Below are 19290 nucleotides of genomic sequence, written 5' to 3' on the forward strand. Positions count from 1 at the left end.
GAGATTGTGCCACTGCACTCCAGCCTGGGCAAGAGAGAGCGAGACTCTGTCTCCAAAACAAACAAACAAACAAACAAACAAACAAAAAGAATTAAAAAATCAATATTAATAGCATTACAAAAGTATGAATTTGCTCTTACTTAGAACTACCTTGTTTGCATTACTCAACCAAAATTGGACCTTTTCCTGGGTACCATCTTGGATATTTCCTCACTCATAAAAATGCTTTTTAAAGAGATCTTCCCATTTGGCTGGTTCTTTAAAGGAAGGAAAAAAAAAAAAAAGAGAGAGAGATTCTAGGAAAATATCCAACAAGAGGTAAGAAATCTGAAAGTCTAGAGTGCCCTGGTTTCCATGCACATGTTTTGACCTAACCTGAAATGATGGGTTTCTTCTCACAGGCTAGGGCGTGCCTTCTGGCGCCTTGGTGTTCAGTTCAGCTTGTGAAGGACCTCATTTCCTGGATGTCACTGGAGGGGTGCTCAACTATGGGGAGGCACCAACACAGTAACCAATGGGAAAATTGGCAAGGCAGTCAGTGACATTTTAAAGACATTTGCTCACTGACCACTGACCCACAAAGGACAGTTTCACTGTCAGTTTCTCAGCTACTGGTGTTTAATTCACAGAAATCAATGACGACAACTCTAGAGAGGCCACCAGACAAGAGGCAATATATGACCAATCATGAAGCCTTGTTTGTCTCCTTCTAACAGTGACTCTATTTGTCATATTCTTCCTGGTGGCATTTGGCATTTCTTAGCTAGGGATTGGCAGAGCTGGCAACTCAGAACTTCTAAGAATTACTATCTGCTTGCCACAATCTTTTATTCAAAGAATCATGTTTTATTTTCTTTTTTCTTTCTTTCTTTCTTTTTTTTTTTTGAGACTGAGTCTCACTCTTTTGCCCAGGCTGGAGTGCAGTGGCACGATCTCAGCTCACTGCAACCTCCACCTCCCCGGTTCAAGTGATTCTCCTCCCTCAACCTCCCAAGTAGGTGGGACGATAGGCGCATGCCACCACGCTCAGCTAATTTTTTGTATTTTTAATAGAGATGGGATTTCACCGTGTTAGCTAGGATGGTCTCGATCTCCTGACCTCGTGATTCACCCGCCTCGGCCTCCCAAAGTGCTGGGATTACAGGTGTGAGCCACCAAGCCTGGCTGCAGGTTTTATTTTCTAAATGTGCATTTTATGTGACTTTGCTGTAACCTGGAAAACCCCATAACTTTCAAACTACAGACAATAGTTCTAACTAGGATCACAAGGCAATCAATAGACACCTGGGGAGTGAACACTGTGAATTTATTTTGCTGTAGAGTTAAAAATAAATCTATCACAATCATCTGATCATCCATCCATCCATCCATCCATCCATCCATCCATCCATCCAATCTCATCCTTTAAGCTGACTAGTTGGCCACTAACCGAATTTATAACAATTTTTTTTAAGCATTAAAATACAGTTCAATGTGGAGTAAGGATGGGTTACTATAGATGAAAAATTAAAGGAGAAAGATAAAAAATGTAGCTCTTACCCATTTTGTAGAATGCTTCTGTGGGCCAGTGTGGGCAGTTACTAAACCCAGGTGACAGTGACAGATGATATTTAAACTCTCTGGCTCTTTGTCAACCATTTGCCCTATGACTCTCTTTACTGAGTTTATATTTCCTAGGTATTTCATTTTTGAATAAAAGACATGCACCTCTTAATAATATGACAGAGAATTGGCCAACCTTTCTAATACAGGAGAGATTCTAAATCAAAGCTATTAAATAAATGTGTGATTTGCTTCTTGACCACTCTAAAATATCATTGCTGCTATATCATAGTAATACACAAAACATTCCAGAAAAAAATATGGCCTCGTAGGTCAAACAACCGCAATGGCAGAAACCCAGCAGAGTAGAAAAATCAAAGGCGATGGAGTCAGGCAGACACGAGGTTTTGGCTCTGTTGTTTAATTGTTGTATGCCCACGGGCAAGTTATTCACCCTCCTTGTGGAAGGCTTATAGTTCATTATCTGTAAGCTCTGGAGAAAAGTCTTCAGGATAGGGGTTTAAGCAGATAATGCACATGAAGGTGCCCCCAACCCCCAACTGCCAAGGCATGGGCCTGTCACATGACAAATGGTAACTCCCTTTGCTTGTTTTCTTCTCCCTAGGTTATGGAGGATGGTGAGCCTGGCTGACGCATACATGATTATTCCTCAAAGATTTTAAATAAACAACTAGGATGTGACCTCTAAAGAAGGTTAATCCCGACTTCTGGCCTTCCACTGAGAAATCTTTCCTCTTCAAAAACAGACTTGTCATTATACCCACCCACAGTACTCTACACTTCTTCACAACATTTATCCCAGCTCTGGTTAATTAACTAATGGTGCAGGTAGTGAATCTTTTCTCTATTAGGATTTAAGTCACCCCTCTAGGAGTGGGCCTGGCATACAGTAGTCACTCCATAAGTTATCTGTAGACTGAATGGAACACTTGTTATAGGATTTCCAACATGTGACATATTACTGTTGGTGACATGTGAGATGATTTAGGGGATAAACATGCATGAATTTCCTTAATAATTATAATGGTTATATATTTATTCTAATGTGTATTGGACAAATAAATAACTGGTCAAATCTCTGATTTTTCTATACAGCCATGACCCTCATAATAACGTTTTGATCAGCAATGAATGAACCACATAAGTGAGGGTGGTCCTAAAAGATTATAATGAAGCTGAATGATTCCTATCTCCTAGTGACATCATAGCCATCTTAACGTTATTGTAGTGCAGCGCATTACTCACCTCACATGTTTGTGGTGATGCTGGTATAAATAAACCTATTGCGCTGCCAGTCATATTAAAGTATAGCACATATACTTATAAACAGTACATAATATTTGCTAGTACAAGACTATGTTACTGGTTTATGTATTTACTATATTATACTTTTATCATTATTTTAGAGTGTACTACTACTTATAAAAAGAGAGTTAACTGTACAACAGTCTCAGCCAGGCCCTTCACGAGGTATCCTAGAAGAAGGCATTGTTATCATAGGGGATGACAGTTCCATGCATGTTATTGCCCCTGAAGACCTCCCAGTGGGACAAGAAGTGGAGGGGCAAGATAGTGATACTGATCATCCTGATTCTGTGTAGGTCTGGGCTAATCCGTGTGTTTCTCAGTTTTTAACAAAAAAGTTTAAAAAGTAAAAAATAAAAAATTTAAAAATAAAAAAGCTCATAGAATGATATAAAGAAAATATTTTGTATAGATGTATAATGTGTTTGTGTTTCTTTATTTTTTGTTTATTTATTTTTTTAGACACAGGCTTATCTAGGCTAGGGTGTAGTGGCATGATCCTAGCTCACTGTAATCTTGAACTCCTGGGCTCCAGTGGTCCTCCCACCTCAGCCTCCTGAGTAGCTAGTACTACAGATGTATGCTACCATGCTCAGCTAATTATTTATTTATTTTGTAGAGATGGGGGTCTCACTATGCTGCCCTGGTTGGTCTTGAACTTCTAAACTCTAGTGATCCTCCTGCCTTGGTTTCCCAAAGGGTTGGGTTACAGTGAGCCATTGCATCTGGCTTGCTTGTGTTTTAAGATGTGTGTTATTACAAAAGAATCAAAAAGTTAAAAAATTTAATTTTTTTTTTTTTTGAGACAGGGTCTCCTTCTGTTGCCCAGGCTGGAGTGCAGTGGTGTGATTTTGGCTCACTGCAACCTCTGCTTCTTTCGGGCTTAAGCGATCCTCCCAACTCAGTCTTCCAAGTAACTGGAACTACAGGCACGCACCACCATGTCCAGTTAATTTTTGTCTTTTTTGTAAAGACAGGGTTTCGCCATGTTACCCAGGCTGGTCTCGAACTCCTGAGCTCACGCAATCCATCTGCTTCAGCCTCCCAAAGTGCTGGGATTACAGGTGTGAGCTACTGCACCCGGCCAAAAAATTTAAAAAGTTTATAAAGTAAAAATGTTACAGTAAGCCAAGGTTAAGTTATTATTGAAGAAAGAAAAATATTTTTAGATAAATTTAGTGTAGCCTAAGTGTACAGTGTTTATAAAGTCTACAGTAGTGTACAGTAACGTCCTAGGCCTTCAACTCACTCACCACTCACCCAGAGCAACTTCCAGTCCTGCAAGCCTTATTCATGATAAGCATTCTATATAGGTATATCATTTTTTATCTTTTATACCATATTTCTGCTGTATCTTTTCTATGTTTAGATACACAAATACTTACCATTGTGTTACAATTGCCTACGGCAGTCCGTACAATAATATGTCATACAGATTGGCAGCCTAAGATCAATAAGCTATACCATATAACCTAGGTGTGTAGTAGGCTATATCATCTAGGTTTGTGTAAGTACACCCTACAATGTTCGCAAAATGACAAAACTGCCTAACAATCAATTTCTCAGAACATCACCCTGTCGTTAAGCAACACATGACTGTACTTTTGTTTAGGATGAGGCTAAATAAAAAGGTAAACTGATAAGAGAGTAGTAAAAAAAAAACCTAAGTAAATAATAGTACCAGTCTCATAAGAATATGGCAAAAACAAGGTGATAAAGAAAGGACAAAATTTGGTAATTACTGCCTTAGCATCAAGTGGGTACCCAGAGTTTAGAAGCTCAAGACCAACCAAGGCAGCATAGTGAGACTCCTATCTCTACAAAAAATTAAAAATGCTAGGATTCCCTGATTTAGGATTAGCCTATAGCAATGAATGAGTCTGCTTTAAGAGCCCATGGCTTGGGAAGTCTCAACTGGGTCAATACTAAATCAGGAGTCAAGTCAGAACCAGGTCAAGCTGGTGATGGACCCCAGAACTCATCTGGCATAAGTAAGAAGCATGACACATGGATATCTGGGGGGTATCATAGGAAATACCAAGGACACAGGGTACCCACCCTAGGAGGGATGGTGTGATTGGTCTGGATTCACTCTCCTTTCAGCCTTAAAGGCATAAGGATCTGGTTTCTGATACTGCTTCCTCCTTCAAGCAATTATTTCTCAACTTACTATTTTTGTGCAAGGCTTCTGGAGAAAGGGTACTTTCTTATGTGCACATCTGAAGTGCCAAAGGATCTCTACCCAATGTCTCACTTTTCCAGCAAACTGAAGCAGACTGTGGCCACTATCATTAAAGGAGCCCTCTCCTGAGCCTCCAATATTTGAGTCCCACTTCTCCGTCCCAATGCTGGAGATGGAGAGATAAGTATCCCTCTAGTCTTGGATTGGAACATAGAATGAATTTTCCCATAGAAGAAAAAATTTTGATGAATTAGCACAATGGGTGTTTTGTGTATGTTCCAGGTCGTAGAGGATTCTGCAAACTAGGCTTGGAATCCAATGACCACTTATCACTTCAGTGGAAAATGCTTTTAACGCTTTAAAATAAAATTTGTTCCACAAATGGAGATTGCCTATACTTAAACATACAGCAAATTCCTTAGTAGTGAATACTTAATTCTACATATCTCAAGTTTTATCTTTCTTTTAACGTCTTAAAAAATTGACTTTTATCATCAATCATGACTAGTATCCAAGTCTGTAATTGTTGAAGGACTCTGTCTTTACGGTTGAGACTATACTAGACACATAAAGATAATTTCAATAAGCATTTCTCTAATCAACTCTTGGCAGTACCGAGTTATTCCTGGGATGAAGGAGAATGACTGTCTAAACCCCTACTCTGCTCTATTGACAGTAAATTATTCTTGGTTCTAACCATAAGCCTTTAACCTGATGTCTTCCACACTTGTTGGATGAAAATAATTGCTGAAGGTACTTTTAAAAATAAGAATTCCTGGCCCCAGCCCAGTAATGAATCAGAATCTCAAGGGAGAGGCCTGGGAGCCAGACTTTTAAAGACTGCCCATCCCTGGTGATACTGTCATCCAACCCAGGGGTTCTTATCCTGGAGGTTGTATTAGGATCGGAGAACTTGTTAAAATGCAGGTTGCTGGATCCCAGCCCAAGAACTACTGAATCAATAGGTCTGGGGTGGGGCCTGAGGATTTGCATTTCCAGCAAGGTGCCTGGTGATACTGAGGTTCCCGGTGCAGGGACCACACTTTCAAAATCACTAATTGAGCCTGTTTGGCAAACACTTCAGCTGAATTCAATATTACTTTTTCCCTCCTCTCCTTCGGAAAAAAGCAACGCTGGAACAGAACTTGCAAGACTTCCTTTGGACTCATATCCTTGCTACTTCTTAGCTGCCTAATGTTAGACAAATAAATGTACCACTCCATCTCAGTTTGCTCTTATTGGTAGGACTAAGAAAGGTAGCATAAAGGAAGAGGTTTGACGCTATACTTGGCACATGGTAGGGCTGCATTAAACATCTGTTTACTCTGATCTCGTTGCCATGATCTCCCATCTTATGAGCCACAGATGAATTTGCTGAGTACTAGCAATAGTTCCAAAAATCTGTTACACGCACAAAACTTTGTTTGGTTAAAACCAACCAAACAACAAGCAAACAATGGTTCACCAGTTCTTTTCCTTGTGAACTACCATGGAGCTACATTTTAAAGATACAATGGGAATATACTGTTTCCTAACTCACCTAACTCACTTTTCCCCATGGAAATAAAAATAGAAAAGAAAAAGAGATTAGATTATGATTAGGTTCTCTGTTTAATTTAGACTAGGCTGAACTTAGTTCCCAGGTATGGATTATTTTCCTGGCAGATATGTATTATATTGTTTGGCTATTTCTTGTGACCTGAAAATCAAACAATCGAATCACATACTCTCTCAGAGGGAACTTGGAGGGCATGTAGCCTATGCACCAACTCTATAAATGCTGCTGAAACATCACCAATGTGTGGAGGTCCAGCCTCTTCTTAGACACACAATGAGAACTCACTATTTTCACAAACCCCAATCCACTCTTCAGATAACTGTCTAATCATTAGATTTTTACCCCTTTTAACAAAAATCTTTCTGTTTGTAATTTCTGTATCCTTAGTCTTGTTTCTGTCCTCTATAGTGCCTGAATATGTCTAATCTCTCCTGTACATGGCAGCATTTAAAGTGCCCTGAAGTTGCACTGACATCCCCATTGCTTATTCTTTTTCAGCCTAAATATTGTTTTTTTCAACTATTCTCACCATCAAAATTTCATTAAAAAAGTTTTCATACATTTAACAGTCTTGGTTCTCCTCCTATGGATAAAGTCCACTTTGAGGATATTTCTTCACTAAAAAAATGCCAAAATATGTGTTATTTTCACCATGTCCTATCATCACCAATAAAACAATGTAAATTATAAGAACAGTGGGGTGTTCCCCTCCCAGGCAGAGTTTCCAGAAGCTGCAAGCTACAGTCATATAAAACAACACTGTAAGCACTGAGAAGACAAACTTTCAGGACAGGCTTGCAAGTGGTAGCCTGCGGCAGATGGATCTGGCCATCATGACCCCTAATGACAGAAATGCCATGCTGCCATTTAAATTCACAAAGATCCACAGTCTCTTTTCAAGGAAAGCAGAGTGAAACAAAATGTATTTCTTACTTTCTACGAAACATTTCTGCAAATATGCAGCCAACACTCCATAGATCCACGGGGGTGGCGTAGCTGGACTGGAGCAAGACTTCGGGAGCTCTGTACCACAGCGTGACGACCTGCAATGGCAAGCGGATCCGAGTGTTACTGACGAAGGTGGTTGTGGGCTTAGACTCCTCAATAAACCTGGTGGTTTAATGACAAGATGTAGTTCAGAAAGAATTGCTATAAATCATATAAGGACGCTGTGATAGAAGCAATAAGTAAATAGGACTCATCACTGACGGGCCAGGAAATTATACCATCCTCACCAACTGGGTTCCCAACCTCCGACTCTATGTCTAACTAGGATGGCATAATAACATGAGTTTCAGAAAGCAAAGATCAAAAATTTTTTTTTTAAACTTAGAAACTGTTTTTTTTTTTTTTTCCCCTTAAGGGGCCTTTACAAAATAATGCATGGAAAAAAGGTGATGGCAACAATTACACCTCAATCCCCAGGTCAGCATTATTGGCAAATTGGAAGATGATGGCATACAGAGTGGTATAATGGATTTTGGACTTTGGAGACTCAGAAACGGGGAGGGTAGAGAAAGGGGTGAAGGAGAAGAAACTACATACTGGGTAAAATGTACACTACTTGGGTGATGGGGGCACTAAAATCTCAGACTTCATCACTATACAATTCAGCCATGTAACTCAAAACCACTTGTACCCCACAAGCTGCATACACACACACACACACACACACACACACGAAGATGGTGGTGCCAGGGCTGCTGGATGGTGACCTTGAAGTCTACAGAACACCCAGGACATGTCAAAACTGCTCTTATCTTGACAGCTTGGGGAATCAAAGTAAAACCCCTCTCCATGCTGCTCTTTTTCAGAAAACAAGTAAAAAACGGGGAAGACCTTAAGAGAGAATGTGTAACCCAATTGTTCATATCATGTGTGAAAAAACCAGGCAGAGGAAGAGATTCCAAAAAGACAAGAAATTTAAAACAGAGCAGCATATAGTAATAGATGAAACAAACACAACTGTAACTTTTCTTGCCAGGCTGAGGGCTGAAGAAAGCATATCATGTTAAAGCTGCAGATTTGAGTATATAGAGGGGGTTCAAGTGATTCCTTTTGTGGGGCAAGGGGCAGATAGTCTATGGACCTGGAAGGTGTATTCTTAATTGTCAGATAAAAAATTCAGAATATAAATCTATTACATCAGAATTTTATATTATTCAGATCCCTTTTATCTTTATTGTTTTGTCTAGTTGTATTATTTTGGATGTCTATCTAAATTCTCTGAAATTCTGCTTTATATATTTTGATGCTATATTACTTGGTATGCTAAGACTGCAGTAGCAAGTCTCAATAAATGGTGGCTGCCATCAATTTCCTTCTTTTCTTATTTGCACACACTGCTCCTCGTATAAAGGGATGGAGTTTATTCATCTTCCATTGAATCTGAGTTGGCCTTAGTGACTTACTTGACCTACAGAATATAGTGGAAGTAATGTCTGAGACTACCAACGTTAGGTCATAAGAAGCCTGAGCCTCGGCCTTTTCTCTTGAGATGCTACCTCTTGGAACCCAGCTGTCATGCTGTGAGAAGCCCATGGAGATGCCCTGGTTGACAGTCCCAGTTGAGCTCTCAGCTGACCTGTGACTGAGCCATCTTGGACATTCAAGCCAACTGACCTACATAACTGCAGTCCCAGACAATGTCACACAGAGCAGAACTGTCAGCTGAGTCCGGTCAACTGACAAGATTATGAGTGATAATAAAACGACCCCTCTAAATCTTTAGGTGATTATACGGCAACATCAAATTGGAAAAATATTCTTGAGAGGTTCCCCCTCTATATCTCATCTAACATATTTTGCTTTGAATTCACATATGGGTCAAGTTTTGTTTAAGTAATACTGGTTGATATCTAATGGAGGGATGGCTGTGATATAATAGAAATAAAAAACAAAACACAAAACTGACAATACCGAAACAACATTACTCAAGTTATCATTTGGCCCCAACATATCTTTCTATCAATGCCACCTCCCACAGTACTTCAATGCATCACCTCCCACAGAACTTCCATAGCCTTTATATCCTAGTCACATCTATACTGCACCACTGGTTCTTAACCCTGCCTGTTCATCAAAATCCCCATGGGGTTTTAGAAAAACTTAGGTGTATAGGTCTTATCTTGTGCCACTGAATTAGACTTTCTGTGGGCTGAACTTTTGGGTTGGAGTTTTCCTCTTTCCTTCCTTCCTTCTTCATCTTCTTTTTATTTTTTCTTTTTGAGATGGAGTCTTGCTCTGTTGCCCAGGCTGGAGTGCAGTGGCACGATCTTGGTTCATTGCAACCTCCGCCTCCTAGGTTCAAGCAATTCTCCTGCCTCAGCCTCCTGAGTAGCTGGGACTACAGGCGCACGCCGCTACACCCAGCTAATTTTTTTTTTGTATTTTAGTCGAGATGGGGTTTCACCATGTTGCCCAGGCTGGTCTTGAACTCCTGAGCTCAGGCAATCCGCCTGCCTCAGCCTCCCAAAGTGCTAAAATTACAGGCATTAGCCACCGTGCCTAGTCCTTTCTTATTTTTTTTTTAAGTTCTTCAAGTAACCCTCACCTTTGGCTATGTTTGAACACCACTAGATTACGCAAGCATATTCGACCGCTCTTGTCTCCATGCTTTTGTTTATATCATTTTCCTAGCTTGGGCAACTCTTTTTTCTCCTCTCCACATGTGTAAATTTCACCTATCCTACAAGGCCTAGCTTAGATGCCAGCACCACCCTGAACTTGCTGCTATCTGAAAATCATACCTTGTAACATAGCTCATAATATGGTTTGTTCCTGAGGACATGGCCCTGCCTTAATCTATGTTTATATCTGTAAATGCCTATCACAGTACTGTAAACACAACAATAAGGGTTTAACACCTATTAAATTAATCCTTTTAAGGCAGTCATTGCTAGAAAGATAACTGGGCAAAATTCAAAGACCAGTCATTCCCAAAAGAGAAGGTATTGTTTTCGCTAAGAAACGAGTGTCCAATACTGGGGTCTAGTTTTAGTTATATGACTTGTTTCTGCATTATTAATATTTCTAGCTGGAGGAACACTTCTTTGCTTCCCTGACACACTGTAAACAAAACTGCAGGTGCAAACTGTCCATAAGGTTCCACTTGAGTGGTTGACAGAAATACACAGATATCATGAGGGCACACACTTATCTTTCTATCTCAATTCAAAATAAAGTTGAATCTTTATTTTGGAAGAAATACATAGGAAGAAAAGTTGAATCTGAATACAGCCTTATTTTAAGCTGTTCTAAGGAAAATATTCTTTCTTTCATTTTTCTTTTCAGACAGGGTCTTGCTCTGCTGCCGAGATGGGAATGCAATGGTGCGATCTTGGCTCACTGCAACCTCCGCCTCCCAGGCTTAAGCGAGTCTCATGTCTCAGCCTCCCAGGTAACTAGGACTACAGGCACATGCCACCACACTTGGCTAATATTTTTGTATTTTTTGTAGAGATAGGGTTTCACCATGTTGGCCAGGCTGGTCACAAACTCCTGACCTCAGGTGATCTGCCCACCTCGGCCTCCCAGAATGCTGGGATTATAGGTGTGAGCCAATGTGCTCAGCAAGAAACTGGTTTCTGATTGATTATCCATCCTAAAAAACTTTAGTAAGGCTGTCTTCATTTTCAATACTTTAGTCAGTTATACCTATTGTGATAAATAAATGTATAGACAGTCAAAATCATACTAACAATATTGATATGTTGGGGAAATTCCCTCTATTCCTTTTAAAATTTAGTTACCACTCAAAATGTAGAATGAATTTTTATCAAATGCTTTTTAAAATGTCTATTAATAATGACCATATGATCATTTGCCTTTATTTTATTAAAGACATATTAGTTACATTAACAGAATTCCCAATATAGTAGCATCCTTGCCTTCTCGGAATAAATCATTTCTGATTATGTATTATTCTTTTAAGATACTCTGAAATTCTATTTGCTAATATCTACTTAGCATATTGACTTATATTCATAAATGAGGCTGATCTGTAGTTTTTTTGTGTGTTAATTTTTCATGTTTTGTTACCAGGGATATTCAAGCTTCCAATTTTTACTATATTCTGGAATAGTACAAATAACAGAATAATAACCAGTTCTTCGAGGGTCAATCTCGCTCATAGAGCTGTCTGGATCTTTGTTAGCAGTGTGTCTTAATGGTCTTTTGAATTTCTTCTTGGTAATTAGTCTGCTCAGCTTTCAACCTCTTTAGAAGCCAATTTTGGTAATGAAAAAGGATTTTCCTACGAACATCCTTAATCTAGATTTAAAAATGTATTGACTTAAATTTGAACATAGTATTTCTTATAATTATTTTAATTTCATCTGTTTCCTTGGTTTACTGATTTTCTCTTTCTTAAAGTTGTAAATTTTTGTTTTCTCTTTATATCTGTCAGGTTTATCAGAAGTTTAGCCATATTATTTATTTTAAAAAACGGATACAATTTTATTTCCATTTTGGAAGGATCATTGTTTTATTTTATAATTTGTTGATTTATATTTTTATCTTTTAAAATTTTCTCCTCCTAATTTCTTGTTGTTTTTGGGCTTTTTTTTTGAGTTAAAATTTAGCTCTTTTCAATTTTAATTAATAATAAAATGCTAACTATATATTCATAGATAAACTTTTCTCATTTTTGCTCATCTTTAAATACCATGTAATTTATCTTTAATTTAGAAGTGTTTTAAAATGTCCGTATGGTCAGGTTATTTATGGCAATCTTTTAATGGCTGAATTTCTACTTTTATTGAATTACAATGAGAGACTATAATCTGTACAATTTCTACTTGTTAGGATTTATTATTGTTTTCTTTACAATGATGTATATACTTGGTTTTTGTTCTGGGAGTGAAATGCAAGTCCTCTCTTTTAAGTGTAAAGTTCTTTATTGATAAGAGTTTGTCTTATATAAATTCTTACTTAATTTATGGTAACAAAAATATTATTAAAATACCAAAAATTGAGATTATGGTAGATATGACATAAAATAAATACATAATTCATAGTAATTCAGTCACAAAATAAGATGGAAAAAGAAGTCCATTCATACTAGTAACAAAAAAATGTAACACACTGAGGAATTAAAAGAAATTTACAAGATCCCTATTAAGAAAATGATATACTATTGTTGAAGAACATAAAGTAAAAATAAATAAATGGTGATACAGACATGGCTAAGATGGGAAAAGGCCACATTATAAAGATAAGAGCCATCCCTGCATTAACATAAAAATTTAGGACAGTCCAATGATTTTGGGGAGAAATTTAACTTTGACAATAAAGAGCCTTTGTTAGGACAATGCTTAAGAAGAGCCAAAAATAGTTTGAGAAATAGGAATAAGGGGCATTTTCTCTTTGATACCAAAATATACTCTAAGGCATGTTAAGTAGCAAGTAAAATCGTAGGTGCTAAAAGATCAAGAAAACAAAATGTCCAGAAAGAGACCGATATATTTACGGGGTTTAAAATCCTTATAGGTGGCCAAATTTCAGTTTAGTGGGGAAAAAAAATACTTCGACAATTGAAAGCAAGTCAGGTGAGGTGGCCAGTGCCTTTAGACCCATCTACTCAGGAGGCTGCGATGAGATCCCTTGAGCCTAGGAGTTTGAGTCCATCCTGGGCAACATAGGGACACCCCTGTCTCTAAAAAGAAAAAAATTTTGTTTGAAATTGGAAGCAAGACAAGTGGCCATTAATATGGAAGACAATAAGTTTGACCTCTGCTTTATGTAGATAAAATTTCTTTTAAAATTTCATATGGATAAAATATAAAAAAAAAAAAATTCATGGAACATCTAAATGTATGAAGTAGAACTAAAAAAATGTACTAAAAGAAAACAGCAGAGGACCTTGGGATGTGAAGGACTTTTTCACCATGATGGGAAATCTAGAAACCTGAGATGAAGAGTCACAGATCCAGCTATTTAAAACTGAAACCCTCTTCAGCAAAAAACACTATATATAAAGGCTGGGAGAAAACACATATAAAGTCAAAGAATAACTATTCATATTCCATAAAGCACTTGCACAAATCAGTAACATACAACAGAAAAACAGATGAAAGATATAAAAAGGCAATTCACAAAGAAAAAACTATCAAAGATAACCTCGTTAAAGAAAGGTGGAAAGAAGGCTGGGTGTGGTGGTACACGCCTGTAATTATAGCACTTTGGGAGGCCAACGCGGGTGGATCACGAGGTCTGGAGATTGAGACCATCCTGGCTGATACTGTGAAACCCCGTCTCTACTAAAAATACAAAAATTAGCTGGGCCTGGTGGCGGGCGTCTGCAGTCCCAGCTACACGGGAGGGTGAGGCAGAAGAATGGTGTGAACCTGGGAGGCGGAACTTGTAGTGAGTCGAGATCACACCACTGCATTCCAGCCTGGGCGACAGAGTGAGACTCTGTCTCAAAAGGAAAAAAAAAAAAAAAAACAAAAGGGAGGAAAGAAAAGGAAGAAAGGAAAGAAACAGAAAGAAACCCACTATAATAAAGAGGTATCATTTTTTGCCTGATTTGCGGGAATGAACAGAATGACACTCTTCAGGTTGGCCATCATATCGAAAAACTGTTTTAAATTGCAATTTGGGCTGGTCTTGGTGGCTCATGCCTGTAATCCCAGCGCCTTGGGAGGCCAAGGCGAGAGAACTGCTTGAGTCCAGGAGTTGGAGATCAGCCTGGGCAACATAGTAAAACCTTGTCTCTACAAAAAAAAAAATTAAAAAATTAGCCAAGTGCGGTGGTGCATGCCTGAAGTTCCAGCTACTCAATATTGACATGGGAGGATTGCTTGAGCCTGGGAGGTCGAGGCTGCAGTGAGCCATGATCATGCCACTATACTCCAGCTGGGGTAACAGAGCGAGACTCTGTCTCAAGTAAGTTAACAAACTAACAAACAAAAACACAAACAACAAACCCTAAACCCCTGCAAATTGACATAGCCTTTTTAGAAGACAAAATGACAGTATCTATAAAATTAATAGTGTACACACCCCCACCCAAAGTTATACTTATGGAAATTTATCTTATAATTATTCGGTCGTCAAAAAGAATAAGATAGTTCCCATCTTGTTCATTCCTGTTCACACAGAAAAGATGTCCATGATACAGTAAGTTAATAAATAAGTTTCGGAACTGTGTGAAATACATTCCAATTTCTGTTAAAAGGTTTTGTGTGGGTAGATTATATGTCTACAAAAAATGAAAATAGAAAAATGCCTGTAAGGACACACAGACATCAAACTTTAAATGGGTAAATGCCACAAAAACATGGCAGCATGGAGGGTAGAAGGTGGAAAGGAAAAGAGACGCTGGATGGTTATTTCAGGGGCATGAGTTAGTCAGTTGCTGTCAGTAAGCACATGTTACAGCTGGGAAAATTGAATTTCAGAGAGGCTGAGTAATCTGGGCAGAGTCATTAGCTGAAATTTGGAAGAACTGGGATTCTTACCAGGACTGTCTGATTTCAACTCTGTGCCCCTTCTGCAATTTGTAACATAGCATCTTCAACTCAGCACTCCAAACATCCACAAAATAAGGAGCAAAGATACAGGTTGTAATTAAAAAACAGGAAACAATTTTAAATTTACTTTGAAATATCTTAATGTAAAAATTTATAACAGCTTACAAATCTCAAAAGCTCAGTTGTTCTTTAGGGTTAAATGATTTCCCGGCCGGGCGCGGTGGCTCAAGCCTGTAATCCCAGCACTTTGGGAGGCCGAGATGGGCGGATCACGAGGTCAGGAGATGGAGACCATCCTGGCTAACACAGTGAAACCCCGTCTCTACTAAAAATACAAAAACTTAGCCGGGCGAGGTGGCAGGCGCCTGTAGTCCCAGCTACTCGGGAGGCTGAGGCAGGAGGATGGCGTAAACCCAGGAGGCGGAGCTTGCAGTGAGCTGAGATCCAGCCACTGCACTCCAGCCTGGGTGACAGAGCGAGACTCCATCTCAAAAAAAAAAAAAAAAAATGATTTCCCTAAAAATTGTTTAAGAAAAGGGTTTCTGGCCGGCGCGGTGGCTCATGCCTGTAATCCCAGCACTTTGGGAGGCCGAGGCGGGCAGACCACAAGGTCAGGTGATTGAGACCATTCTGGCTAACATGGTGAAACCCCGTTTCTACTAAAAATATAAAATAATTAGCTGGGCCTGGTGGCTGGCGCTTGTAGTCCCAGCTACTGGGGAGCCTGAGGCAGGAGAATGGCGTGAACCTGGGAGGTAGAGCTTGCAGTGAGCCGAGATCGTGCCACTGCACTCCAGTCTGGGCGACAGAGAGACTCTGTCTCAAAAAAGAAAAAAAAAAAAAAAAAAAAGAAAAGTGTTTCTATTACTTTCCAGTGCTCTATACGATATAATATCTACTCATCACTTCACATTTAATAACTTGAATGAAAGCTAAAATTTATATATCTCATTTTTATCTGTAAGATTTTGCTCTAGTCTGTGTAAATCATTGTAACAAAGTGAGAGAGAAATTAGACTAAGTTTATGCTGACACTATTTTAAACCATCAACATCTGTCTAAAGAGACATCATTTTTGGTTCAATCTTTGAGGAATTCAATTTCAAAAGAAAGTATGAATTGTTCAAGACTAGTTAATTTCTACTTAATTCTCTAATAAAATAACCCCTTCAATGACCCGGGCCTACATTTAAAAATAACAAACTACTGGGCTGGATGTGGTGGCTCATGCCTGTAATCCCAGCACTTTAGGAGGCTGAGGCAGGCGGATCACTTGAGGTCAGGAGTTCAAGACCAGCTTGGGAAGCATGGCGAAACCATCTCTACTAAAAATAAAAAAAAATTAGCCAGGTGTGGTGGAGCACACCTGTAATCCCTGCTAATAGGGAGGCTGAGGCAGAAGAATTGCTTGAACCTTGGAGGTGGGGGTTGCAGTGAGATCGCACCCCTTTAGTCTGGGTGAAAAGCAAGACTCTGTCTCAAAAAAAAGGAAAACAAACTACTATATTTTGCAATAGATATAAAAGAATAGCATTTTCTAATAGTCATTTCCTGGTTTATGTAATATTATTCTATATATCAAGAGGGCATCCCCAGTTTTAATTTGTTAATTTACTTGGCTGTTCTATAATCTCTGAACCAGAGTCTTTCAATTCCTACATTAAGTCACTGTAATTTTAATTATCTCAAATTATGACAACTTCTGTAATTTCATAAGATTTAAAATATCTACTGCAACTAAATCTGGATCCAAGTTTTTGAGAACAAATTGCAACAAATTTTCCTGACAGTAAAATATAAATTCCCTTTGCTTAGATATTATTATACTTCTGTGCCTCTAAAAACTTCTGATGGAAGAGTGGCGAACTTAAAACCAGTTTAACTCATGCATGAGCAGAAGCTTTTTACTTGAAAGCTTTATAAAGAATGAATAATATCAATATAATTGTTTCAAGGTTTTAGTGCATGAAAGTTCTCAAGAATATAATCAATTCTACCAGAAGTTCTCTATGTTTAATAACTCTAAATATCCTTAAAAACAAAATACAATGGTAAATTTAAATTTTAAAACATGTTGAGGAAAACAATGAGTGCAATATATAAAGATCAACATTTAGAAATCCATAACAAAAGTCGCCACTAATGGTAACAATGCAGTTGTCCAGTAAGCAAAGACAATAGGAATTATGGACAGAGTTTGGTGATTGGAGCCAGCTGGAACCAAAGCAAATACGATGTTTATTACAATCACTACACGTATTAACAACCTCTAGAGGTGCTGAATGGATGTGGCAACAGGACAGGGAGCGGAAGGCAGGGGGGAGTTCAAGGATATTTACACAAGTGGATGTATCTGTTTAAACTTCTTTGATCTCTATTCACATTTTTTTGAACCAGTTCAATAATAGTATAAGAAAAAGTACGGCCAAGGCCAACTCTGACTTAAAATACATTTTGGAGTAAACTGCTCTCACTTGATGTTATATTTAACAATCTTTTATCATGTAACCTTTCACCAAGATCTTGAAAAAACTAGGTGTTATCTGATTCATCCTCATTATATGGCCACAATGGCAGAAAAGCATGGTGTGAACACTGTGCTGGATGCCTTCTTTTTGTTGCTCCAGATAGTCTCTGCCCTAGAAGTGGACCTATGTGTGCCATATGCCTCCAGTTTCTTATTGGCTTTGGCCAATGGGAAGACTCAGCAGGAATTCAGAGAAAAGAAGCAGCATGAGGTCAGGATCCTCAACTCTTTGATTTTCCTCCCAGCAAAGCTGTCTAGAGCTTTGTGATTGCCATCACAAAGTCAATGTCCATCTCAGGAAGCCTGCTCTACTTGCTTTCTTCCCCCTGGATTCCAGTAACTGCTCCCCCTCTTCTTCTCAGGCCTGGGAATGGTAACAACCTGACTGCGAGTAAGACTCAGGTCACAGCACCATCCCCTGAGTTCCCCTAAACCCACATCTCTGCAAGTCATGCCTGTATCAAGAAATCCTCCTTGAACTACTTGAGTTTGAGTGTGCCATGTATTTCCTGTTGGGACTCTGGTTGATACATCCTGTTTATAGATGGAGAAACTAGCATGGGTGGCAACTTCTCCAAGCTTCAGTTTTCTTATCTGTTAAAGAAGATGTTTGGACTGGGTAATCTATAAGGTGTCCTCTATTAACATTTTAAGACTCCCTAAATGATATGGCAATAGCAATGAAGATTTAAAAAACATATATACTTTACAGACCCAAGAACGTTATCTTTAAATATCCTTGCTGTCCTTTGGTTTAGTAATTACTTACGGAGTGTTCCAGTGTGGTGACATTCTCTTTCTCAGGCCCACTTCACCAACATGTCTCAAATGTAAACACAGATAATGGTTTATAAGGAATATAAATGTAATCTTTGAAATATCTCCGAATCTTTATTTTGTCAAAGTGAAGGTTTTCTAAACTGTGCTCTAATCTGTTTATTTGCATCAGAGCAATACAAAACTCTCTAATACATATGTTTTTCTCCCTATAGAAAACTAGTGTGGTTTTGTGAAGTGAAAATGAAAATTAGTGATAATTTTACTGACTTTTCACAGAGTTGCAAAAGTTACCTTTTTTTTTTTTTTTTTGAGATGGAGTCTTGCTCTGTAGCCCAGGCTGGAGTGCAGTGGTGCGATCTCGGCTCACTGCAACCTCTGTCTCCCAGGTGATTCTCCTGCCTCAGCTTCCCCAGTAGTTGGGATTACAGGCGTGCACCACCATGCCCAGCTACTTTTTTGTATTTTTAGAGACAGGGTTTCGCCACGTTGCCCAGACTGGTCTCGAACTCCTGACCTCAAGTGATCTGCCTGCCTTGGCCTCCTAAAGTGCTGGGATTACAGCGTGAGCCATCACGCCCGGCCATAATTTAGTTCTTTAAAATTATATATTTAAATTAAGAATATTATAAAGAACTGGAATTCTAATTCTGCCAAGCACAGTCTTCTCATTATAACCCCTTAACTGGTTATGGAAACTATTAAGAATTAAATACTGGCTCGGTGTGGTGGCTCACACCTGTAATCCCAGCACTTTGGGAGGCTGAGGAGGGCGGATCACCTGAGGTCGGGAGTTTGAGACCAGCCTGACCAACATGGTGAAACCCCATCTCTGCTAAAAATACAAAATTAGTTGGGCATGGCGGTGCATGCCTGTAATCCCAGCTACTCAGGAGGCTGAGGC

The 19290-nt window shown here is 38.9% G+C and overlaps 1 protein-coding gene across 3 annotated transcripts in view; it reads right to left on the reverse strand.

The window, feature by feature from the left end:
* Positions 1-19290, reverse strand: part of CDK6 (cyclin dependent kinase 6) — a 236288-nt gene that overhangs the window by 59607 nt on the left and 157391 nt on the right. For all 3 annotated transcript variants that reach the window (XM_050785352.1, XM_050785354.1, XM_050785353.1), the window contains exon 5: positions 7542-7651. In XM_050785352.1, the coding sequence (XP_050641309.1) occupies positions 7542-7651 (110 nt within the window). The remainder of the gene's footprint in view (positions 1-7541; positions 7652-19290) is intronic.

Source organism: Macaca thibetana, chromosome 3, assembly GCF_024542745.1.
Source record: "Macaca thibetana thibetana isolate TM-01 chromosome 3, ASM2454274v1, whole genome shotgun sequence".
NCBI lineage: Eukaryota > Metazoa > Chordata > Mammalia > Primates > Cercopithecidae > Macaca > Macaca thibetana.